We start from the raw sequence: 13,979 nt of genomic DNA, 5'->3' as shown, positions 1-13,979 counted from the left end.
ACCGCAACCTCCACCTCCTGGGTTCAGGCAATTCTCCTGCCTCAGCCTCCTGAGTAGCTGGGATTACAGGCATGCGCCACCATGCCCAGCTGATTTTTTGTGTGTGTGTTTTTAGTAGAGACGGGGTTTCACTATGTTGACCAGGATGGTCTACGATCTCTTGACCTCGTGATCCACCCGCCTCGGCCTCCCAAAGTGCTGGGATTACAGGCGTGAGCCACCGCGCCCGGCCTAGAAAAGTTTTAAGTTGTTAGCCAATCGGGTTTTAGATTGTGAGGTCTGGCTCCAGCCAACAAGGATCAAACACAGCAGTAAGGATGACCCCAAATGCACAAGAGATAAATCTGTGTGTTTTCCTTTGTTCATTGTACTCTTGTGCCAACATGGCTAGTGAGAGTACCCTGCCTGTAGTCCAGGAAGCAAAAATTGCGTTGCTAAAAGATCCTTTGTCTCAGTGCTGATTTTTCTTTGCGGCACCAAGCATCTATTTCCAATAACGTGCAATAAACTTTGACTTCTGTTAATCTGTTTTTGTCAGTTTGATTCTCAGGTCCCAGACTCTGAACCTAAGAGATCAGATGAAAGATTTTTTTACCCCTATAAAACCATAGTGATGGTAAGAACCAGGGTTTTGGACTCAGACTTGGGATCAAGCCCTGGATCCACTACGTATTTGGCTGTGTTGTTGAACCTTTCTCAATCTCATTTTTTCATCAATATAATGGGAACAGTAATGGCATCTACTTGCTTAAACTGGCAAGACTAAATGAGACAGAGTAAGTACCTGACGACGGCTTGTACTCAACATTAGCTCTTATGAATACAAGAAGGCCCTTAGAAAGGAAAGAGATTTTGCATTTTTTTTAAATGAAGCAATAAAATCATGGTTTTTGTGTGTATAGATCTAGTTGAGGAGAAAAGTAATTACAGATTTTCCCCCCTTACTCCAAGATAATCTAAACAGATTTTACTGTGGATGGTTTAATTATAACATAATCCATGAAATTGTTGCCAGTGGGTTAAATAAGAAATTGATGACAAATTTGTTTTCTCTAACAACTACACAAGAAAACTCAAGTGCCATAATGAACACTGAGCTAAACTGCAGTCAGGAGGCGAAGTCCCTATGAGGTAATAATAAACCCACGAGGTTTAAGGCAAAACCCTATGGTTGTTTCTGCAAACAAATGTCCAGGAAACTCAAGTTGGTGATGAAAGACAGAACAGTCTTGAATTCAACTTCAACAGAACCTTTCCATCCCTGGGCTCCAAAGCACTGTCACCTACCTCTCCACTCAGATTCCCCACTAAGTACCATCCCATTGGACCGTGAGCGATTTGATTCCTCATGCCCCTGCTCCCTGGCTTCATTTGGAACCAACTGAGACAGACACACGAGTCCCTCTTCATTGATCAGCTGGAGGATGGAGCTATTGGCCTGGTAGCCAGGTGGGCTTGCCAATCCTGCACCTGTACCTTAAGCTTACCCAGTGTGAGGCCAGGTTAGAAAGTCACAGGCCTTGGCTGCGGGGAGAGGGCCTTTACTGTCATAGTGAAGAGCTTGCCAAGGACAGGACTGATTCTTCCTCTAGCCTCGCCAATCAGGGCAGTCATTGTTCTGCTGTCAGGAGGAAAGGGCCCAGAGGGGTCACATTGAGGAAATGTGTTGTGAGGGTGGAGGGTCCTGTCCAGCACTCTCACTTGCGCTGTTTAACCTGGGTTGACTCACTGCAGCTGGCACTTCTCATTTTCCATTGCCACAGCCATCTCTAGTCAGGAAGGCCTGGAGTACCCGGGGTGCTGTTTGCTTGGTTTCGTTAGTCCTCAGACTGCTCCCTTCAGAGAGAGCACAGAAAGCCTTCTCTGTGCCAAGGAGCCCCCCTTCCCTCCCTCACTCCAGCTCTGAATCTGGACACACTGTCAGCAATCAGACCCTCACCAGGTGCTCAGCCTCTGTAGGGGTATGTCACATTGCCATGCCTGGTGGCTCTGGGCAGCTGTTTGGGACATGTAGTGCTTGTGTCTTGGAATACAAAAGTTGTGCTTGAATCTGGGACTCTCTGTGACCCTGAGAAAAATCACATCAGCTCTCTGAACCTCAATTTTCTCTGATCTATAAAATGAAGACAGTATCTACTTCATAGGGTTGATGTATTTGATGAAAATATGTATAAGCAGTGCCAGGGACAAATAGTAGGTGCTCACTGAAGTGTGGTGCTTACGTTAGTTATTATACAGTTACACATGGATTCCTTAATTCCCCATTAAACCATGGTAGATGAATGAGGAAAATGCAGCAGGGAGTCCATCCTAGAAAACCCAGCCACTCCAGATCATTTTGCCAGCCTCACAACTGAGAAGCTTCTTATTCAACCTGCTAAGACATAATGATAATAAACATACAAGAGAGGCCTCTGTCACAGGTGCTTGTCTTAACTGATTTAACTTTTCTAAAACCCTAAGCCTATGGTTCTCATTTTCCAGATGAGAAAATTGAGGCATGTAAGGTTAAGTAACTCTCCTGAGGGTGATTGATTGGCATCAGAGCTGGCATTCCGTATGAACAGGCCAGCTCTAGAGGCCAGGGTGTTTGGACAGCCTCCAAATTGTCACCCCAGCCCTCAGGGCAAGGCCACACACATGGGCTCTAGTCTCTTACACCTCTTCTTGGGAGGAGGCTGGCTCTGAAAGTTGTTTGTGCCACAATTTAAGGACAAAGCTATTCTGGGAAGCCCAGAACAGTCTTTCCTTTATTACTCATCTCAATTAACCATTGTGTTGGTCTGGCCTTGGGGGTGTAGGCATTCCCATCTCCCTTTCAAGAAAGTTTCTAAAAAATGCAGACCAGCCCTTATTCTTGTTTTCCAGGGTAAATGTGGTCCTACCTACTTGCAGAGTAAAGCCTTAAAAAAATAAGCTGAAACTTGAGAAGTAGTTTAGTGGAATAGGGAGAACAGAGGCCTCGGAGATGAGGGAGCTGAGTTTAAGCCCCAGCAGTCAGCATCACTAGCCATGCTACCTTGGACGAAATAACTGTAGCTAACACTTAGTGACCACAGTGCACCATTGCATGTTCTCATGTTCTCCTGACAGTAGCACTTACAGGGTAGGTCTGTCAGAATTTTCTATCCACAAGCAACGGAAGCTGACACTGAGTTATTTTGGAGGACTATGAGACAGCTCATGAACTGAAAGCTCTTCAGAACTCTGTTTAGGGGCTGCAGAGAACAGGGCAACTTTAAGGATCCAGGTTGCAGGAAGGAATCGGTGGCCTCTTCAGTATGGCCACTGTGGTGGTAGACACTGTCTACCTTGCTTGCTGAGTCTTCTGACTTCCTTCTTTTTCCCTGTGCTGGATGCTTCCTTCCACTCTCCCTCCCCTTGGACAGCAGACTCCAGGTTCTTCAGCCCTTGGACTCTGGGACTTGCACCAGTGGCTTGCCAGGGGCTCATGGGCTTTTGGCCACATACTGAAGGTTGCACTGTCAGCTTCCCCAGTTTTGAGGTTTTTGGACTCAGACTGAGCCACTACTGGCTTCTCTCTATCCCAGCAGACAGCCTATTGTGGGACTTCGCCTTATCATTGTGGGAGCCAATTCTATTAACCTCCCTTTCATATATACATATAGCTTTATTTTAGCTTACCCCAAAATAATAGGAGTGTGTATAAACAGAAAGCTTTAGTTTAGATAAATAAGATTATCCATTATAAAAATCTTATATTGAATAGCCTATAAGTTATCTGAAAAAGAAACTTCTGACTAGTTTTCACTCAAGTCAAAGTCAGTGGGGTAAATGCATTGTGATCTCGAGCAGAGAGTCAATACTTTGTGCTCTCCACTGGAAACGTCTTTATAGTATTGCCTTTGGGTCCAGGCATTCAACGTAGTCTATGGCACGAGTCACAGCAACTTTCTGCAGAAAGAAACCCCAAAGTTTAAAGCCATTTATATGTCCCTTGTTGACTCTGGCAGCTCAACAGCCCTCTCCCCATCTCCCCATTTAGTAGCACCCAGATTCTGCTTTAAGGACTACCTTCTTCCCAGTGTAGTCTGGCCAAAAGGTGGGTACATGACACAAGACAGCAGTAAGCCAATCTCATCCTAGAATCTGAATCCTGAAAGAGATTTCCAGAGCTGCCCAACTCCTGGCTTTTTGGAGTGTGGCTGAATTTCCCACCCCCTCACCCCCAACAAAGTTTCAAAATATTCATTTTCTGCTTAGTCAAAATTGGTTCTCATTCCTTAGAACTCACATGAAATGAGCTTCTTTGCTCAGCCAGTGGCTGTGGGCATGGTCAGTACTTCCGCAGGCCAAAAAAAAAAAAAAAAAAAAAAATCCTACTGAGGAAAAAGTCACATGTAGCATTTCGTCTTGAAACAGAGAATTAAAGATGATGTAAGGAAAGACACTGAGCCAACAGACAACACAGAGCACCAAGGTAATGCTCAGTTTTGATGAGCAAGTCTCTATTTTTCTATGTTAAGGCAATGGCATAAACAGAAGAAAGCTGACCCAGCTCATGATGTCTTCTTTCAGTTGCCATCATTAAGCATATTGCATATGTTCTTATCTTTTTGGGCCATAACACATTCATCCACTTGTTATATTTCATTTTCCAAAAGGCATCATGCATTGCACTTGATTTGTCCAACAGAGTGTAATAAAGGGTTTTTTTTTTTTTTTTTTCAAAGCTAATCAAGAAATTCCTGCATCTGCAAAAGTCAGGCTATGCCATTAAATACAGCCAAGATCATAATACAAATGACATTAGGTCTACTGAGTCTTGAGATTTATTCACTAGAATGTACAGGGAAAAGGAAAAAGTGTGCCTTTGTGAAAGGTACGTATCGTTTTTTAGAAAGAGCTTCTGAAAGCCTCAAACACCTGTGACTGTGCTAATAGCCCTTACAAAGGCATTTTATACAATCTATGCTAAGTCAGCTAGGAGTTAACAGGAGGCTGGATGCAGACAAATAAAACACACCGCTGCAGATCTGTTGTTATTATGAATGGCCTTTGGAAGTCTCAAACTGCAGCCCCAAAGGCTGTTCCCATTGCATTCATACTGTATACACACATACATGAATGGCCTTCTTACCAGTAACATTTAAAATAAGGACACTTAATACTGCTAGTTACATGTAGCACAGAGTGTCCACTCTGTAACTGTGTGTGGCAAAGCCAAGATATCCCACCATTCCAATTTTAAAAAAGGAGAGAAAATAGCTTTAACACACTATTAATGTATGCTATTACACTTTTCCAGTGAAAGGTAACAAAGCCCATATAAAATTTAAAGACGGGGAAAAACTCAACTTTCAGCTCCTGGTACCTCACTAAGTTTTCATGCCCTGCCATCTGGAACACTTGCCCGCTTCCCTGCCAGAAGTCCTCTAGCCCTGCTTGGCATGCCTCCATGGCAATTCGGGAGCCCTGAAGTTTATGGAAGTGTTCCATATGAGAAAAAATGCTCACACACTCCTGCTCTACCCTCCAAAAATGTACTAATGATGCTAATTGACTATACCCAAGGAGCCAGAGGGAAAATATCTGAGGGTTGCCGAGATTGGACTCAAGCTGTCACTGCAAAGCTGGTCCTCCCAAGAGCAAAGGAAGCAACATGTAATCTAGTTCAAGTCACACCGACTTCACTCTTAAACTTCTTCCTTCAAGTGGGGCTTCCCTGCAAATAGGACTCGTCTTCAAAATCTCCCAGAGCCGCTCTATCTTACCTAAGTTGCTCCATCTAATTTTATTCTTTCCCAACAGGATCCAGTTGGAAAATATCAAGCCTTTAGACTGTGGTGGCAAGGGAAAGGGACTACACAGGAATGGGAGTTGAGGAGAAGCTCTCCTGGTGTTGACTTAGGGATGAAGGTTCCAGGCTGCTGCCAGAAATGGGGTCACCAGCAGAAGAACCATCTTCTTTGATAAGGTTGTCCCACCATTTTGAAGTGCGTCGTTAAAGTTACACAGGTCCTTCTTGCAGCAGTGATACTTTAACTCATTTTCCGACAATTGGTTTGAGATGCGGCTGAAAGTGCAATCCTCAAACTTCCAACACCGGTTATATACTCGTAACCCTGTGGGGAGACACACACACAAGGGTAAGCAAGTAAGTGGGGAGAGTTCTGTATCTGCCTTTGGACTCTTAATTCTATTTAGAATGTATCCTGTGCAAGTAGAGACATCTAGGTTGATGACCTAGACACTGATGACCTTCAAACATTGTTGGTGGGAATGTAAAATGGTACAGGTACTCTGGACAAATTTGGCATTTCTGCAAAGAGTTAAAGACAGAATTATCCATTTGACCGAGCAATCCACTCCTGAGTGCATATACTTAAAAGAATTGAAAACTACATTCACACCAAGTTTGCACATGAATGTTCATGGTACCATGATTCAAAATTGCTAAAAAGTGGAAACAACCCTATGTCCAGTAACTGGTGAATGGATAAGCAAAATGTGGTATCTCCACACAATGGAATATTATGTGGCCATGACAGAATGTACTGATACATGCCACGGCATGAGTGAACCTTGGAAACATTATGCTTAGTGAAAAAAAAGCCAGTCTCATTAGAGACATGCAAATCAAAACCGCGATGAGATACCATCTCATGCCAGTTAGAATGGCGATCATTAGAAAGTCAGGAGACAACAGATGCTGGAGAGGAGGTGGAGAAATAGGAACACTTTTACACTGTTGGTGGGAGTGTAGATTAGTTCAACCATTGTGGAAGACAGTGTGGTGATTCTTCAAGGATCTAGAACCAGAAATAGCATTTGACCTAGCAATCCCATTACTAGGTATATACCCAAAGGATTACAAATCATTCTACTATAAAGACGTAGGCACACATATGTTTATTGCAGCACTGTTCACAATAGCAAAGACTTGCAACCAACACAAATGCCAATCAATGATAGACTGGATAAAGAAAATGTGGCACATATATCATGGAATACTATGCAGCCATAAAAAAGGATGAGTTCATGTCCTTTGCAGGACATGGATAAAGCTGGAAACTATCATTCTCAGCAAACTAACACAAGAACAGAAAACCAAACTGCATGTTCTCACTCATAAGTGGGAGTTGAACAATGAGAACACATGGACACAGGAAGAGAAACATCACACATCAGGACGTGTCAGGGGTTGGGGGGATAGGAGAGGGATAGCATTAGAAGAAATACCTAATGTAGATGATGGGTTGATGGGTGCAGCAAACCACCATGGCTCACGTATACCTATGTAACAAACCTGCACGTTCTGCATGTGTAACCCAACTTAAAGTATAATAAAATAAAAATAAAATAAAATAAAAACAACCAAAAAAAGCTGGTCACAAAGCACCACAATACTGTATGATTCCTTGCATATGAAGTGTCCAGGAGAGCCAAATCCATGAAGACAGAAAGTGGATCAGTGACTGCTCGGGCACGCGGGAGGGAGGAATGAGGACTGACTGCTAACAGGTTTCTTTTTGAGGTGATAGAAAGATCCCGGAATTAGTGGCGATAGTCACACAACCTTGTAAATACACTAAGAGGCACTGAATTATACACTTAAAAATGTCAATGTTCTGGTATGTAAATTATATCTCAATAAAAAAAAAACCCTAGATGTAGAACAGTGTATAGAACGTGACCCATTTGTGTAAATAAAACATATATACATTGAGGTAAGTGCATTAATTTTTCTCTGGAAGGATTCCCAAGTAATTTAATGGTCTTATCATCATGGAAGAGTATACTTCGTTTATGTTTCTGTAACGATCAAGTTTTAAAAATTTGCCACCTGGATGATTTATTTTTAAAATATTTGAAAAGTCATTTTTAAAATAATTAGATTATTCAGTAATACAGGAAAAGTTTCCATAAGAACATGCCATCATGGTCCCATTTTTGGAAAAATATTCTTGGGCACACAGGATAATAAAGGCCAGAAGTATACAGTCCAAATATCTTATCGTGGTTTTTTAATATTCAGAAAAAGCATGTTAGGCGAAAAATGTATTAGTTGAGAAAGTGGCGTTATGGTAGATTTTCTTCTCCAAAAAATAACTGAGTGTCTATGTGCCAGTTACCAGGGTATAATAAGGTATTTGTCCTTGCCCTGCAATTGTTTTCTTAACTTCTGTGCTGAAAAGAAAAAAATGCAGTTGCATACTTCCTTATTTCAGGCTTGTAGCTAATTTACCCAATTCCATGCATAGCTTGGAACACAACATTTCTCAGTTTATAACTGCAGGCATTAAATGTCCTGTCCTTCTCCTCAGAGGGGATGGGTATCTTGATTGGAATTTAATGAAGTTTGGTCAAGTGGCAGAGTCCAGATAGAGTATCCAGAAATGGCTGTACTTGCTTGAGTCTTAACTAAATAAGTAGAAGCTTCTAATGCTGTATTAGAGGCTGCTGGTGATTAGGACAAGTTACTGCTTTATGGAATAGTAATTAAGTACTGGAACTTGAAAAGCTTTAAAGCTATCAGAATTTTAATTAGGGAAGCCTAGCAGCTTGGGGAGAACAGACAGTAATTTATTAATAATTGCTGCCAATTAATCACTTACTATGTGTCCTGCAGCGTACCAAAGTGCTTTACTTGAATTATCATATTCAAACAACAGCCTTACAATGGTCATCTTCTCACCAAAGCCAGCCTCAGAATTACCCATAAAAGTGGATTAAATCAGAGTCCCTGGGGTGTTAGAGGTTTTCTCCTCCCCACTCTTTGAAGACTTTGATTCAAGTCTATCTAAAGCCAACAGTGTTCAGTCATCATAGGCAGCCTTAACTGTGGCCCTTGCTCAGAATGTCATTACAGCAATGACCACGTGGCACTGCCATCAGAGGCTCCTTCAAGACTAAGTATATTTAACATGGCTTATACTTCCATGGTTTATACTGCTACGATGCCAGTACATACTGGCTGAATTAGCAGCCAACTTGTTTGTGTATCTAACCATATCTAAACATAGAAAAGGTATAGTAAAAATATGGTACAAAAGATTTTTTAAATGGTACACCTCTATAGGGCACTTACCGTGAAAGGAGCTTGCGGGACTGGAAGTCGGTGAGTGGCGGGTGAATGTGAAGGCCTAGACATTACTGTACGCTACTGCAGATGTTTTAAATACCGTACATTTAGTCTACACTAAGCTTATTAAAAAAAAAAAATCATTCCTAGCTTACTATCACTTTACTTTAGAAACTTTTAAATTTTGGTCAGGCATGGTGGCTCATGCCTGTAATCCCAGCACTTTGGGAGGCTGAGGTGGGCAGATCACTTGAGGCCAGGAGTTTGAGAGAGCCTGGGCAACATAGTGAAACCCCATCTCTACTAAAAATCCAAAAATGAGCTGTGTGTGGTGGCTATGCCTGTAATCCCGATTACTCAGGAGGCTGAGGCATGAGAATCACTTGAACCCTGAAGGCAGAGGTTGCAGTGAGCCGAGACTGCACCACTGCCTTCTAGCTTAGGCGACAAGAGTAAGACCTTGTCTCAAAAAACAAAAAAACAAGGTTCCCATTGTTCCACATCCTCACCGACATCTGGAGTTGTCAGTGTTTTGGATTTTGGTCATTTTAATAGTGTGTCTCATTGTCCATTGTTGTTTACATTAACCATTTATAAGAAATTTTGGGACTTAAGAACTAGAAAAAGATCTTGGCTCTGAGCTGCTCTCCTCTCCTCCCTTCCTCTGCTGTCCAGTACATACTTTTCATAAATGAGAAACAGAGGTGGAGAGAACTAGCTGGTGGCAGGACAGAAGTCAGAGCTCCTCACTGCTGCTCCAATATTCATTCAACACGTGGTAATTGCCCTTACTGTCTCATTTGGAAATTATACTTAGTTTAATTATACTTAGTAGTGAGGAGTCCAAGAGACGCAGCTGATCAAGCTAAAGAGCCAGGTCTTCTGTGCTCATATATAATGACCACATTCTCTCTAAGGGCCTTACTACACTTTCTACACTAACAGTGAATGGAGTTTCAGGTGTAATCCAGAAATCGAGATCAAAATTATCAGATGTTCCCGGTTTTTTAGACAGGGGAACTATAATTTGTCTTTACTTATTGAGGGATTTCTCCTTTCTGGAGAAGTTAATCTTCTTAAGTTTTTCTGAACCTGTGTGTGTCCGAAGGCTTTTCTGAGTTTACCTGACATGTTCACCATTCCTTCATGGTGACATTGGGGGGAGTTTGTGTAGAAGGTCTAAAAGTACAAATAACCTTAAGGAGCGTTTTATTATTAATCTCTTAGAAATGTAAGTCTGAGGGTTTTACCTTGGACACTGAGAACACTCTCAAACTGCCATTCCTTGCTGGCATCATTTGCACACATTGATTCTATCCAGAACCATACGCAGCAAGAACAGAGGGCATGTCTTTGCTGGTTTCTTTCCTGTCTACCACTTCCTAAATTCTATTTTAACAGGGTTGATGGAGGTGAATATTACATCAATATTTCCACCAATTTGGAAAATGCAGATTGGACAGGACTTGTGCATGTTAACACTCCCCACCCCCACATTCATGAGCACTTCGCTCTGAGCCACAGAGCCCTGGCACCTGCTGCCCCTCACAGAACACCTTTCCCCTCTTAGCCCTCTTACCTCCTACTAGCCCTTTCAGCTCAGCCTGAGTCTCCTCAGGACCCTGCCTATACCAGATGCCCCATGGAATGAGACAGAGGCATACAAAAAGTCGTTTGGGACAGCCAAACAGGCCTTTGTCATAATTGTAATGGTAAGTATCCTTTCTTCATCTTTGCATCCCTAGCTCCTAGACCTCTGCTGGGTACACAGTAGGTTCTCCAGGGTTTGGGAGGCAGCACAGGGCCGCTGTTAAAGAACACAAGCTTTGGAATCAGATGGACTTCCATGTTCAAACCCTGAGGTGGTTACTTGACCATAATTTGTTGCCTAATCTGAGCTTCAGTTTCCCCATTTATCAAATGGGAATAAAAGATCACCCTGAGGAGTGCGAAACATGAAGTTTAAAATGCATGGAGTAAGTGCTTAGTGCCCAATACACACCTGATGCTAATAAATGGAAGCTATTACCTGATGCAAGTCTAATGAGAGTTACAGTGGCACAATTTTTTCCCAGGCACTTATCACCCCATTACATTTAGGAGACAGACAGGGGAGGCTCTTACCGGCTTTGGCAACGAGACACGAATCAAGATTAGATGTACAGTTGGTGGTCGTAGTGCACCGAATGTTTGGGAAAGGACAGCTGTAGCACTGCAGGCTATTACCTAGGATCAGGAAGAAAGTCAGGATCTCTTAAAGCAACACTGACTTGTCACCTGGCAGCCCACTGTCTCCATTAATACCGGCCCAAAGTCAGCAACTTGTGGTATGCTTCCATTCCCACACAAATGTATATCGGTTATATCATTCCAAACTCAAACTAAAGTTCCAGCAACATTTTTTGGACTCTGATGCAAGCACAGAGGAAATATCCACATTTGAAAATCCACCTAACTGCAATTGAGAAGCTTCCTTCTCACCTGCAACTGGAAGGAGATTAATCTGCAATGTAATGATGTGTTAAGAGGAAAGTATCAAGAAAAACAAACAGAATTCTGTACGTGTCTTCCAAGCAATGAATATGCCCAATTAAATCACATACTTGTGGGTTGATGATTAGTATCGGACAATACCTATCTGCTTGAAAATTCATGTTCAGAGATGAAATATGTAAAATGTCATCATAGATCAGTATTAATAAACATCTGCAATTGATTTGATAACAGGGAACACTAATTTTGAACCCCAATTAAGCAAATGGTTATCCCCCTAAAACGAATTCTATTCGGCAACCTCCATCTCCCAGGTTCCAGCGATTCTCCTGCCTCAGTCTTCTGAGTAGCTGGGATTACAGGCACATGCTACCATGCCTGGCTCATTTTTGTATTTTTAGTAAAGGCTGGGTTTCACTATGTTGGCCAGGCTGCTCTGGAATTCCTGACCTCCAATGATTCACCCACCTCAGCCTCCCAAAGTTTTGGGATTACAGGCATGAGTCATTGTACCTGGCTCTGTTGCTTGTTTTTGACCTCAGTTTCCCCCATAATCTAGAGTTTCCTTCTCTTCCCACTCAGGTCAATTAGAAGAACATTGTGGTTAAACCAAGCTTGGGTTTTAGAACTGACAGCCTAGGCTTGAGCTCTGGAACCTGGGAGACAGACGTTGCAGTGAGCCAAGATCACGCCACTGTACACTCCAGCCTGGGCGACAGAGTGAGACTCTGCCTCAAAAAAAAAAAAAAAGCAAGCAGTAGGTCAGTGGACAACTGTTTGATATTTTAGCCAGTAAGCCAGGGTAGATGAGATTTCCCTTGGTCTACAAGAGGCAGAGTTCAGAGGAATGTTCCCTGCAGGGTTTGGGGCAGCAGCAAAGAAGGCCTCTCATCTGTGGGCATGTGAGTTTCACATCTCAATTCTCTGAGGAAGGGCTGAAAAGCACCCTAAGACCTGTCATGGAGAATTTGATGGTCCCAAGCTTGCTCCATAAACAAATGTAGACTGCTGGAAGTAGGATGTCACTGGGCTAATTTTAGAAAATATTCTGATTGAAGCAGCAGAGACAGAAAAAAGACGGAACAAAGAAAAATGAATAAAAAATAATTATAGAAAAAAGGCAGTGTTGTAACACAGGTGAACTGCATTATACTGCACCCTGGCTAGAATTAGGGCAGGTGGGGAAGGAGGGGTGTCATGACTTCTCTTTCTGCTCAGAAAGGGAGAGCATGTTAAAGTGTGTCCTGGGGCAAGTTACTACTTTGCCTTCATTTCCTCAGCAGTAATATGGGCGTAACAGCACTGATCTCCTGGGATGGTTGGACAGATTTAAAAGACAGGCTCTGGCCCAGTCCCCAGTAAACAATAAGCAGTCAATATATGGTTGCTACTAATATTATAAGACATGCTACAATGGTGTGGAGATCTTTTTTAAAATTGCTCATTGTATTGCTACTTCCTTTTCTGCTCCCCCTACCAACCATATTTTAAAAAAAAAGAAAAAAAGGAGGAAGCACAAATACAAAAATGTAAATGACAAGGGGGAAATAGTAAAACAGGAAATCTGTTTAAATTGACTACTTTGAGCAATTTTACACAGTAAATTAGAAAACTAAGAAAAATGCAAATTGCTGAAATTTAGGTAGATAAAGTCAGAACAAACCAATTACCATAGAAGAAACAAATAGCTGAAAGTACCCCTTACCAAAGAAAGCATCAAGCCCAGATTGTTTCAAGGGAATTTCCACCAAACCTTTAAGATTAAATAATCCCATTCTTGCTTAAACAATCTAGAGACTAGGAAAAGAATCTTGAACCTCAAAGTGCCAAAAAAAAAAATAAAGAAACTCTTAATTTTATAAAGTGAATGTAATAACGTTGATTAAAAAACCTGACAAAGATTGTACCAAAAAGAAAATTACAGACCAATCTCATTAATATTAATGAAAAGTTTTAATGATATATTAGCAAACAATCCAACAGCACTTTCAAAAGGTAATCATGACTAAGTTGTATTTATTATAAGAATGCAAGGGTAATTCAATACTAGAGAACCTGTTAATGTTCATCATATTAAGAGTTTAAAAAATTATATGATTTCATCTTTGTAGAAAAGACATGATAGAAATTCAGCACTCACGTTAAATATACTAACTAGAAATTGATGAATAATCTATTAACATTGTACCTCTGCCTAAAAGCCAGCATCTTAAATTTCAAAGCAGAAGAGACTTTCTGCTTTGAAATTTAAGCTGAAGACAGGAACAAGACGTATGCCTACTATCTCCTCTACTACTTAACAATGTGTTGAGAGTTTTAGCCAATGAAGTTAGATAAAATAATGACATGTGAATTGGAAAGGAAGAGGTAAAACTATTTGCAGATATGAATATGTATCTAGAAAGGTCAAATGAACTTGTTGAAAAACTAAACAGTAAAA

General features: G+C 41.6%; 1 protein-coding gene across 1 annotated transcript in view; it reads right to left on the bottom strand.

Moving 5' to 3' along the window:
* Positions 1 to 4,450: 4,450 nt before the first annotated feature.
* The window catches only part of CD59 (CD59 molecule (CD59 blood group)), a 17,834-nt gene continuing 8,305 nt past the window's right edge, over positions 4,451 to 13,979 (bottom strand). Inside the window, exons 3-4 of the mRNA XM_017530549.2 lie at positions 11,171 to 11,272; positions 4,451 to 6,086 (exon numbers count right to left, since the gene is read on the bottom strand). Coding sequence (XP_017386038.1) covers positions 5,869 to 6,086; positions 11,171 to 11,272 — 320 coding nt within the window. The 3' untranslated portion in view covers positions 4,451 to 5,868. The remainder of the gene's footprint in view (positions 6,087 to 11,170; positions 11,273 to 13,979) is intronic.

This window comes from Cebus imitator, unplaced genomic scaffold (genome assembly GCF_001604975.1).
Source record: "Cebus imitator isolate Cc_AM_T3 unplaced genomic scaffold, Cebus_imitator-1.0 Scaffold66, whole genome shotgun sequence".
In the NCBI taxonomy this organism is placed as follows: domain Eukaryota; kingdom Metazoa; phylum Chordata; class Mammalia; order Primates; family Cebidae; genus Cebus; species Cebus imitator.
The sequence above is the reverse complement of the archived record's forward strand: the minus strand, read 5'-3'. Positions and strand labels throughout refer to the sequence as shown.